This window comes from Rhinolophus sinicus, linkage group LG03, assembly GCF_036562045.2.
Source record: "Rhinolophus sinicus isolate RSC01 linkage group LG03, ASM3656204v1, whole genome shotgun sequence".
In the NCBI taxonomy this organism is placed as follows: domain Eukaryota; kingdom Metazoa; phylum Chordata; class Mammalia; order Chiroptera; family Rhinolophidae; genus Rhinolophus; species Rhinolophus sinicus.
The window spans coordinates 37,216,176-37,244,054 of record NC_133753.1 but is presented as its reverse complement, the minus strand read 5'-3'; the positions used below and the strand labels follow the sequence as shown (position 1 = coordinate 37,244,054).

The 27,879-nt window shown below is 40.6% G+C and overlaps 1 protein-coding gene across 3 annotated transcripts in view; it reads left to right on the top strand.

Moving 5' to 3' along the window:
* The window catches only part of TMEM260 (transmembrane protein 260), a 56,930-nt gene extending 44,167 nt beyond the window's left edge, over positions 1-12,763 (top strand). For all 3 annotated transcript variants that reach the window (XM_019725782.2, XM_074327439.1, XM_019725781.2), the window contains 5 exons: positions 382-530; positions 3,584-3,760; positions 5,726-5,779; positions 7,508-7,598; positions 12,095-12,763. In XM_019725782.2, coding sequence (XP_019581341.2) covers positions 382-530; positions 3,584-3,760; positions 5,726-5,779; positions 7,508-7,598; positions 12,095-12,349 — 726 coding nt within the window. In that variant the 3' untranslated portion in view covers positions 12,350-12,763. The remainder of the gene's footprint in view (positions 1-381; positions 531-3,583; positions 3,761-5,725; positions 5,780-7,507; positions 7,599-12,094) is intronic.
* Positions 12,764-27,879: the final 15,116 nt, after the last annotated feature.

Sequence of the window (27,879 nt, the reverse complement as noted above, 5' to 3'; positions counted from 1 at the left end):
TTAGGGCTTATGTTCAGGGGATGTCATCCTGAAAAATCATGCCAGGGCTTATTTTCCGGTTAGGTCTTATTTTCGGGGAAACATAGTATAAGAATGGGGGAAGGTAATTCTGGGAAATCCATCAAATGCATGGAGCAGAAGGAAAGTAGATACTGATCTTGCCAATGGCAGTCACAGCTGAAGACATGAAATCCAAGGTTTAGGTCACTAGAAGAGTAGTCAGTGCGACGTACCTCAGTTGTGCTTATATGCATTTTTCAATTATGTTTTCATTGAATGAGTATATCCACATTTTAGAGCGTTTTTGTTGTACTTGCTAACCTGGAGTGTGTTTTAAGAAATATATTAAAAGTACGACATCATATGTTATTTTTCTGGCAGATGATGACATATGAGTGGTATTTACCCAAGATGGCAAAACATTTACCAGGTGTCAACTTTCCTGGGAGCCGGTGGAATCCTGTGGAAGGAATATTACCTAGTGGAATGGTCACATTTAATCTTTATCATTTTCTTGAAATAAATAAACAGTAAGCATTCTTTTCATATAATAGCTTTTCTAAAATCTTAAGCTGTTCTAAAATTGTTTATGTAGCAGCTGTGCTTCATCCAAAAGACCAATTTTCTACACCTATTTTCCCGTCACTGGTGAGATTATCTTTGTAATTAAATTGAATATCTGTGCATAAATGAGGCCAGGCAGAAATAAATGTTATTGTTCTGGGTAAAGAAAAAATAAAGACAGATTAGCAAGAATAGCAAATAAGATCTTAGTACAATTCAGAGAAATTAGAGATGTGCCTGCCTACTTGAAATCATTGCAGGTAGATCGCAAGCAATTATAGTTTCTCCCTGATCAACACTATGGCCCCCTTTTAAGTGTAAAGAAAATGTTTTCCAGGAATAATCACTATATAAAAATAGCGTAAGGATTTTTTATAAAGGATAAGACATTTTTACAAATAAGAAAAGCACCTACAGTTATACTGACTGAGATAACACATGAGAATTGTGAATTCTATACCTGAGAACATAAAATTATTTATTCCTGACCTTAACGATGAATAACGCCTCCAGGAGTATAGTGTTGAATATTTCTCCTGTCTGTGAAGTGCTTGGGATCGTCCAGAGTGTGAAGAAGACAAACTAATTTTATAATTTCTATTCTCTTAATAAAGGGACTTCCGAAATTCTTTGTAAATTGCAAAGTTAAATTATCCCTTACTAAGAACATAATAATATGATACTTTTGGCGTTCAGAGCCAGAAGCTTACTGTGGCTCGTGAAGAAATACAAAGGTAATGGGTATAAATTTGCTGAAGAATAACATGTAATTGTTTTGGAATAAAAGATTAAGAATATTAAGAATCATTAACATCCCCAAGTAGTCATTTCTTTGTGAGTTGTATTTAATTTAATCTCACAAACATGTATCGAATCTACCATGTTCCAGCTTATATTAGGCCCTGGCAATATAATGAGACTTAGTTCCAAACTTAAGTAGACCGCAGTCTAGTTGTATATATACATATACATGAATACAGCTGGCCATGATATGATGGGATAAGCTCTATACCAGCAAAACTTTGTCAAGTGTGAGACTCAGGAAATGTTCAGTCTGAGTCTACTGAATGGATGATTTAACTGACAGTGTAAGCCAAGCATTCTGGGAGCATGGATGAGGAAGCAATTAATTCTGCCTGGGGGCATTCATTCAACACGCATTTAATAAATATTTGGTGTCCAGAGTGGCCAAACTCTACTATCCACAGCTGCATGGACCTGGTCCCTCCTGTTACAGTCTGAGGGTTTTGGGTGATGTCTTAACTATGAAACAGATAAATTATAGTATCACCTGGTAAGTGTGATAATGTTAATATGGACAAAATGTTGGGGACTTGAGGGCTAAGTAGGCATTTGTCAGGTGGGTGGGAGAAGGCCAGTTCAAGGGAAGTACATGTGCAGTCACGGAAGGGGCCTGCTGAGCTCTGGGGAAGTGGGGGTGGCCCAGTATGCTATGAGCCCAGGGCTTAGAGGGCTAGGTGAGAAGCTGAGAGGAGGGATGGTGGGGCCCAGACTGTGAAGGGATTTAACCTATAAGTGTGGAGGAGGCATTTCCTCATGATGGAAATATTGCATGCTCCTTGTGAAAACTCTAAAGAGAAGTGTCCCCTTCCTCAGCGTTCTGGAAAAATGCCTAGCTGCCATTGCCATCACTATACTGCTCTCCGTGCTGCTGGTACAGTAGTGCCTGGTGCCTGGAAAAGAGAGAAGGAAAAACATCCAGGGTATTTTCTCTGCTCTCCCCAACCCTTACAAGTTCCCTTTGCTGCTTCTTGGGCTAGAAAAAATAAGGTTCTTAGAGCTCCTTTATCCTCACTTGCTGTGTACTTCTGGGTTTCAGGCTGCTTTGGAGTCCAGGCCAGGCAATACTGGAAGGGGGAAAATGGTAAACTCACCACAGATTTGGAGGAACATAGAATTCTGGTCTCTTCCCCCAACTCTTTTTTCTACCATTTACTTTTCAGAGTGTTCAGATAAGCTGTTCCCTGTATTCTGTCCAGGAATTATAGATGTGTACAGTGGGAGAAACAGGGCCATCGTCCCCAGAACCAGAACTCTGTTATGTTTTAAGACTGTACTTTATATCAGATATCTCATTTAATCTTGAACAGCCCTGAAAGAGTTATACCCATTTCACAGATAAGGAGAATAGACACAGGTAGTTTATAGTAATTTCCCCCAAATCATAGAGGTCATAAATGGTGGGGGAGAAATCTAAAATCTAAGCCAGAAGTATCTTGTTTCAAAGTTCATGAAGTTTTTTACTTTCAAGTAATTTCTTCTAATATGCTTTTTTTTTCTACTTAGTAATAGCATTAAGGCATATATCACTAATTGGAATAGAACTGTTCTATTACAATGTTTTTTGATCCAAGTTTATTTAAACAATTTCTATTACTAATTTTGGTATGATTTGAAGCTCCTAATAGTTATTCAGTTCTAACTACTTTTATTCAGTGAATACTATGTGTTAGCTATGCATCATGCTATGTGGGATTCAGAGTAAATTCAGAGATAGAGAGCCTGTCCTCACGGCGCTTCTGGTCTACTCAGAGAGATTTATCAATGCAAACAGTAAGTGTAACACAATAATAATAAAAGAGATAAAAATAAATAAAATGTAATGGGCATTTGAGGAAGGAAAGATACTTCTAAGTAGGTACACAAAGGAAGACTTTTATTTCCACTTAAAGTAAAAGAAGGTATCAAATAATATGTGTGCTTACACATGACACAGGACCACAGAAGTTCATTATAATAATGCTTGTCCCCAAGTGATGTCTTATAATGTCATGAACAGGTAGGTTTTATCATTTATGTCTATTTACTTCTCCATAGCCCCTCAAAACAGCTTTTTCACACTAAAATAAATTTCAACCAGTCTAGTTGGGAAAGATTTAAATAAACCAAAATGTTCACAGATGGTTTATTGGTAACTAAGGTTTAACCCTTCATAAGTTATATTTATTTAATATTTAGAACTTTAAGTTAAAAATATATATTTTTCTGTTTTCAATAGAAAACAAACATTTGTTTGCATAGGAATTCATGAAGGTGACCCAACCTGGAAAAAGAACTATTCACTTTGGCCATGGGGTTCTTGTGACAAATTAGTGCCTTCAGAGATTGTATTCAACCCTGAGGAATGGATTAAACTTACAAGAAACATCTATAACTGGACTGAAGAATATGGACGGTATGAACAGCAGTTCTATTTTTCATCGGAGTATAGCAATTTTGTATGCCTGAAAAACTTACTAAATTTTGAGATGCCTCTTAATTCTTTGGTCCTTTTTTTAATTAATTATTAATATTGTCATTTGCTGCCCACAGCGTATCATACTAGAGAAAGAACATGTATTTGAACAACAATGGGGCAATGGGAGGCTGTGGTTGAGTGGACACTGAACTAGTTAGATGCAGGGCACCTTCCACTTCCAACTCTTGTAATGCTGTGTAGTCCACAAGTCCATATCTCATGCCCTAAAAGTGAAAGAGATTCATGAACTGTGGTAGACCTTTAAAAGGTTGCCCATGGTCGTTTCTACCTGCATATACTTGTCATATTTTTCTTTCTTCAAGAATGGAGGCACCTAGAGACTATTACGCTCGGTGAAATAAATCAGACTGAGAAAGACAAATACCATATGATCTCACTCATATGTGAAATCTAAAGAACAGAATAAACGAGCAATCAAAACAAATAGATTCAGAGGTTATAGAGAAAAAACTGATGGCTGCTAGATGGGAGGGATGTGGGGATGTGGGAAGAAGGTGAGGGGATTAGGAAGTACAAATTGGTAGTCACAATATAGTTACAGGGATATGAAATACAGCATGGGGCATGTAATCAATAATGTTGTAAAGACTATGCAGGGTGTCAGATGGGCACTGGACTCATCAGGGCGATCACTTCATAGACTGTAGATGCCTGACCACTGCATTGTACACTTGAAGCTCAAGTAGAATAATACTGAATGTCAACTATCATTAAATATACCTATATATATATGTGTATTTATTTATTCACGGGATGTAAAGTACAGCATAGGGAATATATCCAATGGTACTGTAACAGCTATGTACGATGTCAGAGGGGTAGTAGACTTGGGGAGGTTATCACTTTGTGAGGGTGTAAATGTCTAACTATTACATTGTCTTGCACACTTGAAACTAATAAAAAATTAAATAGATAAATAAATAAAATAATATAAAATAAAGGAATGGCAGATAAGTTCTCTATAGGGAACACTGGGACTTAAGTAACTTTTTCTTTACAATTGTTTGCCATCAGCCTGGTTATGTTGTTTTGGGCATGATCAGAAGCATTTCTATATGGAGTTGACTCTCCCATGTGGAAAATGAGTCACCATCTTAAGAAATGTGCCTCCATTGCTGATGATTAAAAATGTGAGTTCTTTAAAGATTAGATCATTTTGCGTATAACTTAAAAACAACAAGCAAGATCTCATGAAAAATGTTACAATGTTTTTTCTGAACCAATGTGAACAGATTGCATTGCTGTGCACCAGACATGGATAAGTAGGTCTACATCAGAGTACTCTGACCCTCGTCAGGAAAAGTTAGAAAATAACCTATTCTGTAAACAGCTGATGACAGTATAAGTACACAACGATATCACTCATTCTCTTTGTTCCATCAGAATAGATACACAAGAGAATTTTTAATTAAAAGAAAAAAATCAGCAAATAGTTTAGCCAGTGTTCTTTGAGCAGCATCTAGCTCCAGCAATGATTTAGCAAAGCCATGCCTCCCCTGTCTCCAGGCCTATCCGTCTTGCTTTATAGCTCGTTCGCTCTTAACTGTGTCCAGGGTGATGGAGGCTCAGCCCTGCCCCTTTGCCTGTCTAGTAGTTCTTAGGAACAACTGGTTCCCCAAACGCCTCCAGCCTATAGCCAGCAATCCTTTGTTCCCATGAGGCACTGGGGTTCATTATGCAGATTAAGAACACATTTACCAACACCTCAAATTCCTAATGATAGAACTTTGCTTAGAGAATAAGTTTATTATTTCGGTCCTTATCAGTACTTCAAGATCCAGCCTGTGTTATTTGCCTTGTAAGATTATAACATAAGGATTACCCATCCGTAGCCATAAATGTAACTGGCAGAAAAATGTTACTGTTTTCTTGTACCTACAGGTTTGAGCCATCTTCTTGGGAGTCTGTGGCCAATGAGGAGATGTGGCAAGCAAGGTGACTAATGTGCACTTTTGTGTTTGCAGCCTGTTTCTAATATGGCAGAGAAGTAGCCTGTAGCACTTTTCACTGGGGGGTAGGTGTGAGTGGTGATAATAAAAATAACATTTATAAGCAATTATTTTGTTTGAGGCATTGTACTAATAATTATACATGAATAATCTCATTTCATCCTCACAAGAGCCTATGAAGAAATTACTATTATCTCCATTTCACAAAAGAACAAACTGGAGGTAGCAAGGTTCTTTGTCCAAGGCCACATAGCTACTAGTGATGGAGTCTGATTCTGGAACACTCATAATTCCTGTGCTCTCCTGCCTCAACTAAACCAAAGTGAGTGTGATTAAGAAGTTGATCATTATTACCGTGTTTCCCCGAAAATAAGACCTAGGCAGACAATCAGCTCTCATGCGTCTTTTGGAGCAAAAATTAATATAAGACCCAGTATTATATTATATTATATTATATTATATTATATTATATTATATTATTATATTATATTAATTTTTGCTCCAAAAGAAGCATTAGAGCTGATTGTCTGCCTAGGTCTTATTTTTGGGGAAACACGTCTCTCCACGTGTAATATGCTAGTTAATTATCCAAGCACTTATTGAAGCACTTCCTAGATGCCAGGCATTGTGCCAGACATGGAAACTACATATATGAATACAACACAGTTCCTACCCTTGAGTTGCTCATAGACTAATGGAGCAATCAGACATGTTAAAAGAGATTTGAATATTCATGTGCTAGATATTTTATGTTCCTGTTGTTCTGTATGGAACAGCTCACGGCCATGCTATTGACTCTCTTGGTTCCTGTCATTATTTTAAAATAATTGAAATATCTAATGCTAACAGACTTTGGCTTAAATATTAATGGAAGAGTTCTAAATGATACAGACGGGGGTACCAAGTACATAGGAAGTACTTTCTGCAGCAAAGGAAGGATGACCACTCTGGGCCAGAGACTGTGCTTTGCGCTGGGAATCGACTTACGGTGTACAAAGGGTTTACTTGTAAGTTTAAAGAGGTTTTAAAAAAATTGTCAAGAAATACAGTTCCAAAACAATGACAAAAATACACATACTATAATTTATGCAGTAGTGTTTTTGAAAAAGTCAGAAAACAGCATATTTCAAGTTATCTGCCTAGTTATGGGGACAAATACTTGCTTGGAAGAACTGATCAAAGATATACCGTACGTTGGCACAATTCTTCATTGTGATTGCTGGAAAGCTGGGGGAGCAATCACATAAAAGAAGAAAGCAGGTTATTTGGGTGGGTATTGATTTAATTGGGGTGCTGACTACAATTTGGATGAGTGCATGTGGTCAGAGTGCAGCCACCTTTGAAGAGCTGGTCACACACGCATGAGCCATTGTGGTGGGCACGTGCAGGGATGTGCCGACAAACTCCGCAGGTCTCCCCCGGCCCAGCTGCTCTTGCATAACAATAATGTACATCTGGAGGAAAAGTGATGCATGATAGTGATGATGAACGTAAGCTGTTTTCTAAAAGAACTGGCAGTCGGTATGAAGTCAGTGTCTTGGCATTGGAGGGGGGGTTACTGTTGGTTCAGAGTAAATGTCTATGAATAGGAGAGAAGTAAAAAGAACACAATAAAGGATTTTGCATGTTCCTTATCGATGGAAAAGTCTAGCAGATTTAGCTTCGAATGTGAAATTGATGAGGTGATTTTAATGAAGTCTCTCCCCACCCACAGGATGAAAACACCATTCTTCATTTTTAACCTGGCAGAAACTGTGAATATGCCTTCAAATGTGAAAGCTCAACTCTACACTCACGCATATGACGTACGTTACACTTTTATATATAAATGTATTTGGTGGGAGGGTGGTGATGATTGTTTGGGATACAGGGAGGGTGTATCACAGTGGAGTTTTGACTTTTTGCTTCCAGCTTTATTTGGCATTATAAAACAGTGGGAAAAAATGGAAAAATACTCATGCGTTTCACAAATAATGTCTAAAGTGTATGGCTATGGTCGGCAAAGTAATACCTCGCACCCCAATAATGTCCACGTCCTAATGTCCAGAGCCTGTGAATATATGGCCTCACGTGGCAGAAGGAACTTGGCAGGTGTGATGAAGGATTTTGAGGTGGGGAGAGTGTCCTGGATCATATCCAAGTGCGCCCAGTGTAATCACAAGAGTCCTTATGAGGAGGAGGCAGAAGGGTCAGAATTGGAGAAGGAAATGTGACAATGCTTAGAGGTCAGAGAGGAAGATTTGAAGATGCTGTGCCGCTGGCCTGGGCGATGGAGGAAGGGACCACGGTGAGGGAGTCCAGGCAGCCTCTGGACGCTGGAAAGGGCAAATAAACAGATTCTAGAGCCTCCAGAAGGAATACAGCCCTGCTGATTTTACAAAAACCTTGATTTTATCACTTTTGACCTCCAGAAGTGTAACATAATAAATTTATATTGTTTTAAGCCAGTACATTTGTGGTGATTTGTTACAACAGCAATAGGAAACAAATTTAATGACTTTTTTTGTTTAAAGTACTGACAAGTCGCCCTCTATTGCAAAAGTCATGACTTGAAACGACAGGGCCATGGCTGGTTGAGAGGTCATGAGAAAGATAAAGGGTCTTGGAGAGAGACTTCGGTTTGTTTGGCTTCCTGGGGCCACAGTTAGAAGACAGAGCCCAGCCACACTGAGGGTCTGGCGCAATCGGTTCTCTCTGATGGGAAATGGGAGTACAGTATGTCCTTACTTAATGTCGTTGATAGGTTCTGCACCTTTAAACGAGATGATGTATAATGCAGTTTTACCATAGTCTAGTTGATATAAACAAGAGTTAAGCTTCTACAAAATCTCATCAACATTACGAAATAACATTGAATGAAACGACATTATTTGAGGAGCTGCTGTACAGAGCAAATACTTGCTATAACACTATTTTTAACAAGTCGCTGCTTTTCTGTGATTTGTAACACTGGGCTCTTTAGACACCTTCGAAGATAGTCTTAGAGCCTGCTATATAAGAAACAGACATCCTGGCACGGGCCAGTAAAAAGAGAACCCGGGAGCTATACGTATGAACAATGGAGGTACTCCTGCCATCTCTAGGCTGCTATGCATCTGCTCAGCCAGGGTATTTGTTTGGTGTTAAGTCAAAATAGCATGGTGTCCAATCAGTATGACTAATTTTACTCCAAAATTTTGTGGTCATTGTTTATCTATTTATTCATTCACTCATAGGCAATTTATTGAGCACCCAGTCTGTTCCAAATATTGTGGTGGAGACGATCAACCACTGTCCCTGCTATCAAGGAGGTAGCAGACTAGAGAGAAAAGATAAAGTCCTAATTTCAGTCTAGTAAGTGACATGAGAGGTTTGCAGAGGTACAGTAAGGACAGAGAGCCGTACATGAATATACCATCCTGCAGGGAAGGGTGATAAGGAAGGGAAAGAAGACTTCCAGAGGAGATGTCACTGGTGTTTCATCTTGAAAAATCAGAAGGAACTAGCCAGACAGATGGTGGGGCAGGGTAGTGAGACAGTGGGGAAGGGAGGACATTCCATAAAGAGGGCACGACAGTGACAAAGGCGTGACTCTTGAGGTACCCACTGAAGTACAGCAAGTGATGGATTAGAGGAGGCAACATGTTGGCATTCTGTCTGGCAGTCGGGAGGTCCATGCTCAAGACCCATTTCGCCATTAATTGTCAACTGTGAGTCAGTTAACCTTTCCAGGCCTTGATTTTTTTATTTGGGGAAAAAAAAAAAAAGGTGGGCTTTAAACTTTTTAAGTTTTCTCTCATATCCTGGTCATATCATATCCTGTTCAGCTCTAATTCCGTGTGATTCTGTGAAAAACAAGTAGTATTGAATTGGGAGAAATCTGAGACTTACTAATATTTCATATTCTCATCAGCGGTCTATTCCATGGTCAGTTGTTAGGTCACTATTGAAGCTAATTCACAGATATAGTGTCCCTTTGGGCCTGTAAGCTTTACTCTTCTCAGTGAGCACAAGTCTAGAGCCCAGTCCATAGTTGTCGCCTTCACATGTATCTCCAGTCGTGTGACATTGTTTGCAAGACAAATGAGAACACACAAATCCACCCCACCCCACCCTACCTCCAGTACTGGTTGTTCAAGAATATTGTTAGATGCAAAAGATATTTTTGTCATTATTTACATTATCCTGTTCCATAATTTATACAGAACATTAAGTTCAGGTGCAGTGGGGGAGCAGGGAGTATCCCTGTTATCTTTAGGAATACATCTGAGAAGTTGAAGATGGCCCCAGCAAATACGATACAGTCTGCCAAGACTAATGTCACAGTTCACACACACAGAGGAGGAAGCAGAATTCCACATGATGAGAAATGACTGGCTTCTTAGGATGCAGCACACGGGGCTTAATGGGCCATCCAGAAAAGGATGATGATGCTTCAGTAACCAAGTGTTCTAGAAAAGGGTAGTATGATTGTTCTGACATCTGGAGACTAGAGCAGGGAGGTCGCAAGTGAGCCTCTCATTCTCTTGAGCCACTGGGGAAATGCTCACTGAGGTACTGACCTCTGTTTTGAACTCCAAAACCTTAGTAGGATTTTGAAAACGGGGGAGTGAAGAACCTGAAGATTTCCTGCGCACCTGCTCTGTGCCAGGCACTTTCCACACGCCCCTCATACGAGGGAAGCTAGGGGAGAGAAGCAACAGATAGAGGGAAGACTATGAGGGAAGGTAGAGAAACACTGACTATTTTACCAAGAGAATGAAAAGGTGGGAGGCTAATTCATAGCTTTGATATATATATGAAAGTGTGAGGTGACTCTTCCCTATTTTGTGGAGTAAAGGAAACCTAGAGGGAAATTGCTTTAAAAGGCAGCTTGAAGACTGAAGATTATTAAATATCAAAATGACATATCAAACACGGATTGCGGAATTTTTTAAAAAATAGGTATGGGTGGCTGGATGGCTCAGTTGGTTAGAGCACGAGCTCTGAACAACACGGTTGCCAGTTTGATTCCCACATGGGCCAGTGAGCTGTGCCCTCCACAACTAGATTAAAGATAATGAGCTGCCACTGAGTTCTGGAGGGGCGGCCGGATGGCTCAGTTGGTGAGCACGAGAGCTCTCACAACAAGGTTGCCAGTTCAATTCCCACAGGGGATGGTGGGCTGCGCCCCCTGCAACTAAGATTAAAAACGGTGACTGGACTTGGAGCTGAGCTGTTCCCTCCACAACTAGATTGAAAGACAACAACTTGGAGAAACACACTGTTCTCCAATATTCCCCAATAAAATCTTTTTAAAAAATAGGTTAGGCATGCCTTTATCTGCTCTGGAGTAGGAATTGGGGAAAAAGATAATATACGGGGTCCCTTTCACGTGAATGATGTGACGAATACAGTTCTCATTTCAACAGCACTTGTCCCCAGAAAAAGCATCATTGCTTATTGTGTGCTGTCATGGAGTCTGCTGGTAAACCCAAGTTCCTGTAGCTCTAACTCCAATTTGACAATCTCCCAGAAAGCTGTGAAATTCCCAGATAAACAAGTGTAATCTTCTGTTTTACAGATTTGTATCTACTTTTTCATTGAATCTTGTTTTTCCACCAGAAAACTATGTATCAAAAATTCTGTCTTATTAATACTACCTCTGATGCTGAAAAACGAAGTTCCTAATTCCTGTCGGCAGTTTACATGATCCAAATTGTAATTACAGGATCCTAGCATGAAGCTTTTCAATATCTCGCTTTAAGGCTAGCTGCTAAATTCTATTATGCCCAGTCTGTTCAGTGTGGGATTCGTTTGAGTCATTTGATCATTGCTCTTATTACTGTTGTTTTTAATGTAGAGGAACATTTATGTGAAAATGAGGGACAAAATTTAAATTCCTTCAAGTTTTTTTCCATGCAGTTTTCTAAAGAAAGCAATTTTTTTTCTCCAACAGCTAAATTTAGAGTTTCAACCTTTCTGCCTATTGAGTAAATGGCTTTCCATGAATTAGAAGTAAATCCCTTTCCCAGAACATCTTTCTGGAGGAAGAGCATTTTGTCCTGACACAGTGTGTCATAGGTTCCCTCCGCAACATCTGAAAAACCCCAGAAGCACTTTTTGATGAAGCACATTTGCCTCCTGCTACTGTAATAATTACAGTAACATCCTTGCATTTTCTGCATGGCCTAGCAACGATTAGATTTTTACTGTAGGCTGCTTGGATTTCTTTTCCCCTTGTGTTATTAATTTCTCTGTGTTTTCTGTTTTTGGGGGGGTGCCGGGGAGGGTGCGAATCAAGGGATAACAACGAAACACCAGCATGTTTGCTGTCTTCCAGCTTTATAAGGAGCTTGTCTCTTCGCGGAAGGAACATCCAGTGAACTGGCACAAGAACTACGCCATCGCCTGCGAGCGGATGCTGCGCCTGGGGCCAAGAGGCGCGGACCCCGAAGTCTTGTTGTCTGAAACCATCCGACATTTCCGTCTCTACACCCAGAAAGCACGGAATGATCCACAACTGGCTGATATTTCCGTTGTTCTGAAACACCTAAGAAATGAACTGCAAAGTCTGAGAAATAGGAAAAATGTCTGAGACAGCAAAATGGGAAAAAAAAACCTGCTCCTTATTCTGCTTCCGAAATTCTGAGGTCCAAAAGTTTTCCTCCAAGAAAAGAAACTGTATCAAAAATTGAAGACTAGGTCACCTCCCAGCCAGAAGTAACGTGGCACAGCAGTACTGTTTCATGGGGAAGGGGGGGTGTTAGTGACAGTGACGGAGGTGTGCTATTTATGCAAATTCTGTTTATCCCATGTTACCAAATGAGCAGTTCAGTAAGAATCTTTCCAAAATTCTTGCTAGCTCCACAGTCTTTCATCTAATGACTTTGCTTGATTGGATTCTAAAAGAGAATGGACTCTTTTCATATATTTAAAATATTGACCATCAATCTTTTAAGGGTCCTGCTTATTGGGATCAATCTTGAAGATTAAATTCTTAAAACATTAATACTAGACCAAACACGTTTTCTGTTTTCCAAAAATGAATTTTTTTTTTAAAGAATGAATCTTGTTATGTTACAAGTTAGAATTCCTTTTCTTCCCCTTTGAGTAGCTGTGGTTGTTACACAATCTCACGCTTCAAGCTAAATACCAACTGGATGATAGTTTGAGCAAAGTTGGGATTTTACTGTCTTAGATAATTCTCGGGAAGCACTGAAAAACAAAGCTAATTCATTGTTTGCTTTTTTTCAGTTGCATAAACTGATTGGCAAGTAAAAAGGATTTTGCATTTCTTCAATTAATTTTATATTTATGTTTTACTTCTATTTGGACTCACAAATCTGTGCCCAATAATAAGTAGGCTCCTGCTACCAAAATGCGAGGGGAAAAAAAAAAAAAAAAGGTGGGGATTGGATGGGGGAAATGGGGAAGTGGTTCAATAAATTAATTTCTGTTACAAGCATCTTTTATACATATTACTAAAGAGAACATAGTAAGAAATGCAAATAATAGTTCTTTATTTTATTATGACAGTTAATTAATAGCAACCTGTTTTAATGAATAAAGTCACTCAGAGTCCTTCAGCACTTCCTAAGCAGAGGCCCGAATCTGTAGGGATTCTTTTCCCCCCAATTGTATAGCTCCTAGACTCCAAGCACTATATAGGCCCCTGTATAGAAATGCTCACTAATGAAGAGGGAGGGCTAGAAGCTTGTCTGCATTCAAAGATCACTGGTGAGTCATTCAGCAAGAAAAGGCCCCTTACCAGGAATAGTCACAGTTCCGTGGCATTGTACTAGCAAAAGGGTCTGATCAAAGGTCTCCTGTGGAGCTTGCATGGTTCCCTTTCATACTACGACCATAATTAAAACCACTAATTCTCTTTTAAAATGCTGCAGGATGCCATGTAGGCATCTGTCTGGAGTGTCCTTTGTGATGTCATAAGCTGTTAAGGACCAGTGCCGAGGGCTTTTGAGTGAAATGCCAGTCATGAAGGTGCTTCAAGACAAGGGTGCCTCTAAAAGCTTGACAGGGCCTTGACTGCACAATTCGAGCTGAATTTGCCCCTTGTCAGCTGCCAGTAAATAAATCTCAAAGGGGGAAAAGCTGAAGTTTCATTACCTGATCCATGGGGCTTTGTTGGTTTTGGCATCACACAGGGGAAGCTCTTGCCCCTCCATTCTCTGGATTTGAAGATGTCCATTGGAGCCTGCAGTGCCTGGACAGGGTTCAGAGCGGAACCTTTTGAAGAGTGTCAATAGTTGTAACAGTTCAGCTGTTAGGAAGACAAATAAATGGAGGAGCTCATTAATCCGCTTTTGGCTCTCAGTGCCTTTTGCCCTTTTATCACAGCCTTATTAGGCTCCTACTCATCTTGAACCAGAAAAAAATGAATTGAAGTTGTTGAGTACTAATTGGCAAAGACTTTTAATCACGGGCCAAGAACTTTCACTGACTTGAAAGTAACTTCTCCACAGGGAAGAACCAGAAACCTGGTTTACCTTAAAACAAAAACCTGTTGGAGTTCAGTGTGGTGTAAAAATTGAGGGAAGCGTTGATAAATTATCTAAGTTTCTCCATTTGAAAGAAATTAGGTTAAGATTATGATTCCTACTTTTCTAGGGGGGAAAAAAAACCAGTACAATAAAATTCAAATAAACGTTCCCTAGAAAATGTATTGTCTCTATTGGTTCAGAAGAGGTTGCATGCGTGTGTGAGATGAGCGTGTTAGTTTCTCCACACCTATATGTGGATGTAAGTCTTCATCTGAGCATCTACATGTACATGTGATGTTGGAGGAACGATACTAAAAGGAGTATTTCCTACATAGAGCCTTAAGACTGGCCAAGGAAGAGTTCTTTTAGAGAATATCTGCTTTTAACATTTACGTCTGCACTGTGGAGCTATCTATGTATGTCTGACTATGCTTTGTGGGTTGACTATTGTCAGATGGTGCACAGATTATTCTGTATTTGTTCAACAATGGCTTTGGACCACTCTCTTTGAGAATGCGCTCATATGATGGTCCAGAGTCGATGGATCATAATTATTTAAATTTCCAAAAACCATCAGTAGATGGAAAAATAGCAAACTGAGCTGAGATTCTGGGATGTTAGACTTCATTCCCAGATCCACTACTTTGAAGAATTCTTTCCTTTCTATTGTGTGAGGTTAAACAAGTTGCTTTCTTTTTCTTCCTCATACTTTTCCTTGGCTAGTGCACAAACACCATAAAATCTGACAGAAGGGGTTTCCTTTAGTCTAACCCCCTGACATGGGAGAGAATGTGAAGGAGGTGACTTCTCATGCTGGATTTGGCCGGCATTCTCCTAGCAGTGTCCCTGAGTGGCTTGGCAGGATGACAGGAACCCCACAAGGCCAACTTCTGCCTGGACTTTGGCCTGAGAAGCAAGTGGGAGCCAGCAAAACTATCTGCCTGTCCACATGCTGCAGTGCCCTGCTGCCCGGCACCCAGGCTGGCGCACATGGAGGGCAAGCGGAGAACGGATTGTGTGTCTCCATGTTCTCTAACAAATCCCCTCCCTAACCCTGTGCCCACTGATGGGAGGTATGCTTGACTCTTGATGTTGACTTTCCTCATCTTTGTTTTTTTAAAGGAGTTTTTTGTGGGGTTTTTTTTTTAGTGCTTTTGTTCCATTACTAAAAATGCAGCCAAAATCAGAGGGAATCAATTACAAGTGTACTATTTTGAAAATCTTCAAGTAGAAATTATGAAATGTTTCTGTACAATTCTTAGTATTTTTTGGTGATAGAACCATGATGTTTAGCCTTTATAATATTTAAATAAAGCCCATTTTGAGTGTTAGGGTTATCTTATGATACCCTGCTGATTTCTTTAAGTAATCAGGTGAGGATATGAAGAGTTGTTTTTTTAAGTTTATATTTTAAAAGTTAAATAATGTGAACCCATAATCATAGTTCCCATGAATATCCCTCAGAATTTAAAAATGTTAGTACTTTTAATATTAAGGGAAAAAAATTAACGCCAAAGGTTGAAGAAACAGATCCTATTACAACAGATGCTTTTACTCTGTTTTAATTCCAGTGTATTTTATAAATGTACCATGGTAGAGTACTACTTAAAATTCTATTCTTCTAACTGGTTCCAAGTCCTATGGTAGATAAAGAAAATAATTCCAACCCAATAAGAGATTCACACTGCTTTGTCCATCCTCATATTTTGTTGTGGATGCAAAACCATTCTAAGGCTTATACTCACAAACAAATAAGTAATGTTCCCAGGGATTCTGGGAACATCTAAAGGCCAAGATCTTGGCACAGCATTACTGAGTAAACAGGGAGTTAAAGCTTTAGCAGCGATCATATTGGATGAAGATGTCATTGTCAGTACCCTCTAAAGGTCTGTTTGATTTGGATCAGCATGGATGGTATTTTAAAAGCCTCAGGAATAGCACAATGTGCCTACCTGGATATAAGAAAGTATGGTAATAGGAATATATCTTGACAAAGGGATTTTTCTGAAAAAAGAAATCATATTGCTTTTCAACGATATAACATATATCTGGTGGAAATTATATGTACTGGAAAGATTAACTTATGTCATATTTTAAAAAAAAGGTGAGGGTGGAGGAGATGGGTAGATGTTTCAAAACGGTAAACATGAAGCCCACAATTATTGACCTTTAAATGGAGTTCTACGGATCTTACCCACAAATCCAAAGTGTTATTGGTGAAGCTTAATTTTCAGTAATATAAATATTGTGGTGATTTTGGAAAAGTTGAGTTGGTGAGGTTGAGAAAGTTTGAAGACACAGATCAAAAACACAAAGGCAGATAACTAGGCCATGTTCCCATCCCAATGATCCAGCTTCTCAGAGCACCCAAGAGGTCCCAAGCCTTTTTGTACATGGTTGCTGTTAGACAAAGACAATATTAAATACAGTTCCAATAAAAGATAAATAGAAATACGCCAAATCTAAGCTTTAATCCTTTCATAATTTTAATTGTTTAGAATATTTAATAAATCTGTGTAAGTTGTATTGAGGGGGAAGTATGATAGATGGAATACAATCTTTATATTGTTAAGTTCATTATATATTATAAATTAATAAATGGAGATTATGTCCCATTTTTTAAAGTATACAAACAAACCAGAATTATCTTCTATTTAGAAGTGTTACCTGAAAGGGGGTTATTTTGTAATGTAACCTTTTAGAGAAGATATTTTGAGATTTCTCTCATCTAAATGAAATATTGCCTAGATGGTTGAACAATTGGAAATATCCTAATACCTGTGGTGGTCACTTATATACACAAGTGTGTGTGATTAAAGTAAAAAAGGGGACATTGCTTGTGAAATCAGACCCAGTTTTCTCATTCTTAGATTATGGTGCGAGGGAACCTAAATGAAACACCCATTACCCAAAACCCTTGAGTATCACCTAAGACACAAGAAATGCCCGTAACACCCTGGCATGCCAAGACTTGAACTCAAAAACTGCAACAGAGGGCCCCATTGAGGATTTGAGGACATGGTAAAAGATGCAAGCCTAAAATCTTCTTACAGTATCCTCCCTAGGGGCTCTGTTAAAGTACTCAAGCAAAATCTACAGAAACTTTAAAAGGAGTTATTTGTAAACAGAAGATGATCTATTTATTAAAACATGAGGGTTCCTTTGATTGAAGAGTTAAAAGCCAGTCTAACAGGTGAGAGGAAGTTTGGAAAAAAAAAATTATAGGAAGAATGAAAAACCAAAGTTCAATTATGCAGAACTTAAAACAGGTAAGTTCACCAATGGAGATTACTTGCACTCAATGGTTGTTTTTATTTAGTGTATCCTAACTTTTCACTAAACTTATAGCATATTCCTTCAATATGTTGACTGGTATCTACCCAGTTTTTATATATTTTTTTCAATGATCAGAATTTTAACTATTAACCTGTGCAGTCACATGGGGGCAGGTCCTCAAAATGCAGGATTGTGCCTTGTTATGGTGATGGTCAAACTGGGTCCTGAAGTCAATTTAGTAGAAAGTGATTAAGTATTAAGTATTAAGTATTTCATTAAGTATTTCTCTTAATGAAATAAAAAATATAATGAATCTGAGGTAATAAGGATAAGTATTATTTCATGAAACTCATATGTATATATGTATGTGTGTGGTTGTATGTGTGACATCACATTATGTATGTGTATATGTATATGAAAACATTTACATATAAGTCTATAAATATATTGAACTAGGTAAGAATATAAAACATACTTCTTACCATGGGTGACAGTAAAAAATAAATTTGAAAGCCACTGGCCTAGGAGAACTTACCTAACTTTATTGACTGTTAATGCCAAAAAGGTTAGTAAGGGATCATCTAGTATAAGTAGTATGACTAGCTTAGTTGAATGAATGAAAAAACAGGCCTACACTAAGTAAGGTACTCGATTAATGTCACACCGCTAGGCAGTGGCAGAGCTGGTACTAGAACACAAGATTCTTAGGTCAATCTGATATCCTGTCCCTTCTTCCATCACAGTTAAATGAAACTAGCTATGCTCTACTGTCAACTTTATGTCACATTAAAGTCCTCAAATAATGCGGGCATATTAAAAGTATGATAGGGCCAGCCCCGTGGCTCAAGCGGTTAGAGCTCCGTGCTCCTAACTCCAAAGGCTGTCGGTTTGATTCCCACAAGGGCCAGTGGGCTCTCAACCACAACTCCTCAAGTCCCGCAAAGGATGGTGGGCTCCGCCCCCTGCAACTAAGATTGAACACAGCACCTTGAGCTGAGCTGCCTCCCGGATGGCTCAGTTGGTTGGAGCACGAGCTCTCAATCACAAGGCTGCCAGTTCAATTCCTCGAGTCCCGCAAGGGATGGTGGGGAGCGCCCCCTGCAAATAAGATTGAACATGGCACCTTGACTAAGCTACCGCTGAGCTACTGGATGGCTCAGTTGGTTGGAATGCGTCCTCTCAACCACAGGGTTGCCGGTTCAACTCGTCGATTCCCTCAAGGGATGATGGGTTGTGCCCCTGCAACTAGAAAACGGCAAGTGGACCTGGAGCTGAGCTGCGCCCTCCACAACTAAGATCGAAAGGACAACAACTTGACTTGGAAAACAAAGGCCTGGAAATACACACTGTTCCCCAGTAAAGTCCTGTTCCCCTTTCCCAATAAAATCTTTAAAAAACAAATAAATAAATAAAAAATAAATTTAGTGTCGCTCATGAGACAAAGACTCCTGATGTGACCACACAAACCATGCTGCGTGCCCCTGTGCATTGGATAAAGATGACCTATTTCACAGGGTTAGCATTAATGTGACAATACTCTTCTCCTTTTACATGTCCCCTTGTGAACAATTAAGTAGTTGATCTACAGAGCTTAAACCTGTTGAATACTATGAGCTAATTTGTACAAAGTACATGTGTGAACCTATATAAGAATCAAACAAAGCTAGAACTTTGTTTTAAAGCAATTCCATGAGATCCCATAGTAATTGTGCTTTAACCTGTCATATGAAATATGTGACTACTTGAAATTTTGATGAGAGAGAGAGTCTATGTTCTTTTTCTATTATAGTGCTGGTAGAGTAAATAAAGACCTTAACAAACACCTTCATCTCACCCTGAAAGCGTCCGTAACAGTGTGCAGCCTCCTGCAGGAACTCACTATGGCCTGCCAGGGAGGGAGGGACAGCTGTACTTCTTATCGCCTGCATGGAGAAGCATGCACAAGGCTGTGTGCCTGGTGGATTCATTTTGTCCCTAAAAGAGCCAAGAACAGAAACCGAGGCCTTCCCAATGCTCCCATTTATATTCCCGGGTTACAGGCTACTCCAGAAAGCACAGGCCTTCCTTTTCTAGATCACACTAGAAGCACAGTGTAATATAGTGGTTAGAGCTAGCCCCCCACCCCCACCCCCAGCTCTGCCACTTACTAGCTGGATGACTTGGAGAAAGTGTGTATGCCTTAATTTCCTTTTCTGCAGACTGGAAATACAGCAGACTGACCTCATGGTGTGTCTGTGAGGATGAAAGGAGCACATATATATAAAGTACGTTGAATAGTGCTTGGTACATACCAACGGCTCATACTGCTGACTGTTTCTATTAATATTCCAGTAAAACCTGTTCCAATTTGCCTTATACACCTGAGTAAAATAAGTCTCAGGGCCCCCGGCTGCTTTGCTTCTCTTCTATGTTTAAAAATGTCCTCACTCAATATGCATCTCGAAAACTTACATAATTCCATTTAAATTACAATGGTAATTACAAATTATGTTATTTGAATTATATGGAAAACTGGCAATTAAAAGAAAGGAAGCAAGACACACTGAGCAGATGAAGAAATGAAATCAGTGCCATCAATCCGGCAAACCCAGCTCAACCTGCGGGCGCATGCGCACGCACGTTAAATCCTTTCCATGCGACCCCATTACATGACGGTCCTTCCCTCTTTCTGCTGGCTTCCCCACACCATAGCCCACCCTGAAGGAGGCTTTAACATTACTATTTGCCTCTTCTCCTCTACTTAGATGTTGCCATCTGTACAACTGAGCTTATGCTACCTTTTCTTAAACAGTGTAGATTCTGTTGCTCTCAGAGACCTCTAAATAAAACAGTCTCCTCCCAACACAGCTTCTCTAAGGACTGACATAGGACAGCAGGCTTGGAGTCGGTAACTCAGGGTGACGGCTGGGCTTTCAAAACCATGCTGGGGGACAGGGTCATAGACTTCAGCGTGGATACGGGCAAAGTACCCATCAGTGTGTTTTGTAAATGAGTGCCACACTCACTTTTTAAAAAGTTCATTTAATCCATAAACATTTTTGGAGCTCCTACAATGTGCCAGGCCCAAGTACTAGGTTTTCAGAGGGGGAGGGGAACTGGACAGAAAAGGGCCTGTCCCCTAAGGAACTTCCAGATTCTAGAGGGGGAAAAGCCAAAATGCAAGTCTTAAAAATCTGCCCACAGATTCTTTTTCACCATCGCTAAGGTTTACCCCATGGAAGAAATCAAACCTGCTCTTCTCCCTGTTGCCAGTGGTGATTGAGAAATGCTTACCACCACCTCCTTAACACAAATTAACAAGTTTCTCGACCAGGAGGATGTCTGCATCTCATTCCTTGGGTTATCTAGAGCTCCTTGAATCCACAAAAAAGCTGCACTGGGCCACAGAAGGGTCAGTTACCCACACTTCCATTTTGGTCCTCCTCCCCCCACACCTTTTCTCCTCACCAGCATCCATAATACTCTGCCTTCCGAGCCTACACCTCGTCCTTCTGCTGATCTCAGTAGCACCGGACTAAGCAAACACTATTCGCTGTCTGCCTATAGCAAAGAAATGTTCTCACTTTTTCCATTGTCACACCTAGTAAGAGAAAGCAGGATATAGGTAAGAGAAGCATGTCGATTGCTCTTAGGCTCAGTGCCTAACTCTCTCAGACCCACATCAGAGGTGTACTGATTCACCCAGGCCCTCTGTACATGCCCTTGCTTAAATTCATAGCTGGAAAAAAAGGTCCCACTTACACAAAACAATGACAAGGAATCCACACTGTTGTAGTATTCTTGCCATAAATGGATAACCTCAGTTTAGCCACGAGAAAACACCTCACAAACCCAGACGGAGGGACACTCTACAAAACACTTGACCAGTACTCTTCAAAAGTATCACAGCCATGAAAAAGAAGGAAAGACAGACAGCATCCCAGATTGAAGAGACTAAGAACGCAAGACAACTAAATGCAATGTGCGGTCCTGGGTTGGATCTTAGAACAGAAGAAAGATATTAGTGTAAACACTGGTGAATTCCAAATTAAAGTCTATAGTGTAGCTAATAATATTGTACCAATGTTACTTTATTGATTTAGATCATTATACTATAGTCATGTAAGAGATTAAATTCGGTGAAGTTGGGGGAAGCGTATATAGAACTCTGAACTAGTATTTTTGCAACTTTTCTGTCATTCTAAAATTGTTTCCAAAGGAAAGGGTTTTTAATAAAACAAAAAATGTGAAGGCAAAATACTCCTTTTCCTTCTTAACTCCTTAGCATTCTTTGTTGACTGCTTTAAGCCTCCAAATGAGCGATAGATAGAACAGTGGTCTTTATTACTTGGGTGCACCAATGATCAAAGCAACAAGTTCTTTAAGGCCAAAGGCCACCGGCCTGCCACCAGTACTGCTGTTAGTTAGGGTAGGTGGTCTTCATCGGCCATGGGCCAGAGTCCCCTGCTAGTGACTGTCCAGTGGGACCTGGATGAGGATGGCCATCTGCAAGGAGCCTGTGGGCTTTATTTCCAGCATCTTGGGAGGCTTAGGAAAGGTCTGTGGGATTAAATTCCCCACAAAGCCACTGGACTCACACCCAGTTGGAAGACAGCAGGATCTAGCCTGGGATTATTCCTGTGGTCCGAGTTTCTCTCTTCAGGCAGTCGCTACAGGAGGAAAGGGCGTGAAGGCAAAGCACCCATCAAACCCTAATTTTTTCCAAAGATGACTCATGTTTTAGTAGCTTCATTAGCATTTGCTGATAGAAATACAGTTTAAGTGGCATTATGCTAAGTAATTATTCTTACAGGATATTAAATTAAACACATTTTACTCGGCATGAACTTATTCCTGCCCTGTACAAAGTTTGGTGATAGCTTGAGAGTTTGGACAGTGGGTTGCAAGAAGGGGAGAAACAATCCATATATTAAAAATAAAAATAAAAAAACACCAACCCGAAATATTCCACCAAAGGTAAGTCCTTGTAGCAAAATAATTTTGACTGGATGGAATATTAAACCTGCTACTATAAATTTCACGCCTTGCATTCCTAAAGCAGATGCAGAGTGATGATGCCAAAAATTAATTGGAAATAATGCGGCTTGCCTTGTGTACTCTATCCAGTAGAGGGCACAGCAGATAAGCATTGTGTGCGTTGGTGACTTAGCGACTGATAAGGCTTGTTTGTAATTGCTTTTGTAAAGATATGTAGCAACATGCTTGGATGCTTATTTACATTTAGGAATGTGGTTCAGAATAGGAGGTTTAGATTTATAACTTTGGTTTTGTCTGTCAATACATGGGAGACTTTTGGTCGTTGCAAGCATTATATTTACCAATGTGTAATGTTAAATTGCTGGATTTAATTGTTACAGTACAGTGAATTATTCTATTTCTTACTGTTTTATTCTAAGGAAAATTCAAACTTTCCAGGCTTCAGGGCAGGATAAAATGACTGAGCATGTCAACGTCTCAAGAGCACATTATTTTCTTATTGGATTGTATTAACTTTACACATGGAAATTTGAAGGAGAATTAGAAGGCTTAGAGAAGGGGAATTTGGAGAAGAAAAGAATAATGTCTTAAGATTTCTGGCGGGGTGAACTGGTAAGGCATTTTGAAAGCTGCTGATGCTAATTTTCATAGCAAGAGACATAGTAGACCCTAAAAATTTCAGGAACGAGGCACAGAATTGCTAAGAAAGAAGAGAATCTTGCGTCACACCCAGAATTGCCAAACAATTGTTCAGGTTTTCTCTCTCTCTCTCTCTGTCTCTCTCTATTATAACTGGCAAGGATTTCTCTTGTGTAAACTCCTAAGAGGGCAACTTTCTCTAGGTAGAGGGTATTTGGCAGCTCCACTTAGTTTAAAAAACAAACACAGTCTCCTGCCTCAGATGCACGTATTTCTATCCGAACGGACAGAAACATGACAGGTATAAACAAACATTCGTCCATAAGCACTAACTTGCAGCTGAAGGGAAAGCTGTGGGCATCAACTACAACATCATAAAAACTAACAGACAAGAACGCTAAAGAAAAAGGCATAGGCCTGCCTCCCGCCACGGAATCGGCTATTTCCTGAACATTGAGTGGCTGGGAGTAGGCTCCCACAGGCTGTCCTGTCCACCCTGCATGGTCAGACCCTCCCCCAGGCACCAGCCAGGTGGGTCTGGAATCCCAGTTGTCACCGCCCCTGCCAGTCTCCTCCCTCTGGAGCACCTCCCCACCGTTTTGGAGCCTTCCGCACAATCTGCAGATCAGAGACGCCCCCGTTGGGAAAATGAGCTGGGGAGAAACACCACTGCGTGGAGAACCAGGACCAAGAGCACAAAGAATAGCGGGAGACGTGCTATGTGCACTTTTTAGCTTTGAATTTTGTACCCTGAGCAAATAGTGCCTGATCTTAAAATCGTGGAAAAGTGGAACCTGAACCTGTAAAGAGTGGCTGGCCCGTTCCTAGACCTGCTCTTGTTGTCAGCCTCTCTCCCCACCCTGTGAGTTACTTTTTTCCTCTGGTGCTTTTCATTTAGGAATAATGATCCTTTCTCCCAGGGTGGCACTCTACTGAAGATCTTCTTATCATTTCTCCTTTCAAATTGTAGTTTATTGTTTATATCGCACTGTTTCTTTACAAATGGACTCCTTCTTGGTGTGTGTTGGGGGTGGGGGTGGTGAAGGGCTGCAGGAGGGGAGGAAAGAGAAAACAAGGGGACAAAGGAGAGAGACCATTCATCATTAGAAATGTGGCAAGAGACTTTGACCTGCAGGCTTATAATTTAGGGTTGAGTTTTAGGATAAATTCAAGTTTAATGTGAAAGTTAGAGTCTCCAGAGCTCTGCTTCCTATCCACCCCTCAAAATCCTATTGGTGGTACTGTCAAAGCAGTTTATCTATGCACCCAAAATGGCAAGAGCCCTGATTTGGCTCCCACACAGTTGGAGCTGCCAATAAGAAGTACAAATCTTGCTTCTCTTATTTGCTTCTCTTGCCTTAAAATCTTTCTAGTCAGAAGCTGTATTTAACATTGCAAATAACTACTCCCATAGTATATTAGTCAGGGTCCCATTGCAAAGAAGAGAATTTAGAATTTATTCCAGCTAGTTTCAGCAGAAAGGGACTTGTTACAAGGCATTCAATGGCTCACAGAATGACTGGGGGGTGGGGGGAGCTGAAGAAACAGGCTTAAGTTTAACCTTTTCAGGATGACCTCAATCGCTCTGCAGAACCCAGTCACCAGCAGAGCCGCGGCCTTCTGCAACCAGGAAGCTCTGCCAAAATGGGAAGCTACTGCTCCTGAGCTCAACTCCAGAACCATGGCACCACAGCTGTTCTCAGGAAGCCCCTATGGTCAGGAAGTCCCTGCATGTGCTGCCACCAGAACCCCCCAGGTGCCTACTAGAATCCACACCAGCAAATGTCTGACCCACCACTGCTTTCAGCACAAACCTAGTGACCAGACACAGCAAGACTCTGTGTGTGTAACTTCCAAATCCTAAGTGCATCTGCACAGCTGAACCATGCTCACATCCAGAAGCCCAGCTGCAAGGGCGTCTGGGAAACTCAGTTTTATTTCCCAACCTCTGAGTACAGAAGGCATTCTAAAAGGCAGAGTCAATGTTGAACATTAATACACTGTCGCTGATACACTTCAAACAATTGCAGAGATAAAAACATCCTTTTTTGAAAAAGAAGCTTATTTGCAAACTGTACACAAGAGCAAATATAGTTTCTTCTGAACCCAAAATAAATGTGCATTCAGAAATACACAAGTTAGCAATGCAGAATTGTCCTGACAAGAATTTATAGACATTGAGGTTGACACACAAAAAAGGGGGGGATGGGAGTTAGTTTAGTTCCTCTGTCCTAGCAATAGAGGAATTACCAAAGGTCAATGCCTTGTATCTGTTTTTGTGACATCCATAGCATATTACTCAGCACATGGTAAGAACATGGCGCAGAAGGGCAAAAGGGAGCTGATTTTACCTATTAATGACACAAAGCCAGTGGGGACTCCCCTGCTGTAAAGACTAGAACTGAGAAAGGAAACTGTTACATCATCAGTGGAATGGGTTAAAGGTGTGCAGTGGTCACGGCCGGTCTGCAGGAACTGGGTCTGCATGCGTGAGAAATGGAATCAGTGTGCTTCCAAAAAGATCAGAGGGCCTGCAGGTAGGAAAGAAACACAAAACACAAACCAGAGCATCTTCCACTTTTCCATTGTCATTGGAGAAGCCGTCTTAGGACAGCTTGGGTGTGAGTGAAATCCGTCTTTGGGACACTGCTGGAAGGCAGAGGAGGAAGTGCCGGACCTGGGACAAAGTTTTTCTGCTAAAGAGCAGCTTAAGAATTTCTGGAAACTCAAAATCAAATGACCCAAGAGACTACAATGCATGCGCTGCCCCAACGCTTTCAGAAGCTAGAAGAGCACTTAAAGCAAAACTCACCTATAACACAATAACAGAGACCACTGATTGCAGTCAGTCTGCCCTGGACAGGAGCAGAATGACACCGTAGAGATTATCCAGTAGGGAACCCTCACCAAGCCTCATGCAGTTTATAGTGAAAAGTAAGTAGTCCACACTAGATGTCTGGAAATAAGAAGAAACACAGGTATAGTACTTTATATTGTCTGAGGGCCAAATCAAAATAAAGAAGCAATTCCATTATGATGTGGTAACTGCGATAGTAGGAAAGCCTAGAGGAAACCTACCCAGATTTAAAGTCGGGGAATGTCAAAGAAAGCTGCCTGGGGGAGGAGATCACGCTGAGAGGGGAGGAGGAGGAGAGTTAGCCAGGCAGACAGGGAAGGAAGCTAAAGCAGGTGGAGACAGTATTTCAGGAAGGCAGAGTAGCAAGTGCAAAGCCTTGGAGTAGAGAGAGAATAGCACATTCAAGGAATTTATAGTAATTCTGGATGGCTGAAAGGAGAAATTTGAAGTGAAAGTAGCAAGAAATGAAACTGTGAAGCAAGTATGGACCAGCTTATAAAGGATCTTCAGAGCTCCATTAAAGAGTTTGGGTTGTTATACCTGAAACTAATGTAATGTGTGCCAACTGAAACGGAAAGATAAATTTTAAGAATTTTAAAAAATGAGTTTGGGTTACATCTTGAAGGCAGTGGGAAACTATTGGGAGTGTTTTAAACTGGGGTGTGATGCCATGTGAATTTAGAAGGATCAGGATGGCCTCAGTGTAGAGAACAGATGGGAGTAGAAGCAAGACAAGAAGGAGAGAAGCCAATCAGAAATGGTCGCAGTCACAGAGAGGCGGTCATGTGGCCTGAGCTAGGTAAATGACAGTGGAACAGAAGAAGAACAGTCATATTATAGCAAACTTCAAACCTCGAAAGGGCTCTTGACACTGCATAGAAATCCTGGGGGGCAGCCAGTTGGCTCAGTTGGTTAGAGCGTGGTGCTGTTAACAACAAGGTTGCTGGTTCAATCCCCACATGGGCCACTGTGAGTTGCACCCTCCACGAGATTGAAACAACTACTTGACTTGGAGCTGATGGGTCCTGGAAAAACACACTTAAAAAATAAATAAATAAAAGTTTAAAAAAAAAATAAAGAAAGAAATCCTGGTTCTCTCTCTCTCTCTCTCAACCATCCCAGGCTTTCTTCTCTCATCCAAACTCCAGCTCCGTTTCCTCTACTTACTAGCTATCTCCTATTTAGTTGAGAAAAATAGAAGCCATTTGAAAGGGTTTCTGTCTTTCTTGCCATCAGGCCCACATGCTTCTATGCCCATGTTCCCCCTTCTTCATTCCTGAATCTTCCTCCTGTCACAAGCCAACCCTGAAATCCTATGCCAGCCACCTCCTCAAGGACTCTGCTCCTTCAGATCTTTTCTTATCTGCACCATTGGTGTCTCACTCTCCTCCCTCTCTCCTGCATGGTCTGGCTTTGCACCTCTCTCCAGGAACCCCTGGGTCTGTTCTACTCCCTGCACCTACACTTCGGGCACACTGGCCCCAAACACTCCAGGCTCTTTCCTACCTGGAGGGCCTGTGTAAAAATTGCTCCATCTGTCTGAAAAAGATTCTACCATTTGTACTGGGTTGAAGAGTGTCTCCCAAAAATTCATGTTCACCCAGATCCTCAGAATGTGACCTTATTTGGAAATAGGGTCTTTGTAGATGTAATTAAGATGAGGTTGTACTGGATTAGGGTGGCCCCTAAAGCCAATGACTGGTGTCTTTCTAAGAGGAAGGGACACACAGAGATATAGGCACAGAGGGAAGAAGGTGGTATTTGCCCTCCAAATGGCAGCCAAGGGTAAGTGTACAGTGAGGGCCCCAGGCCATTCTATAGCCTGCTTTCCCATTAGGATGCCTCAGCCCAGACTGAAAGTGCAATCTTTGAGATGAG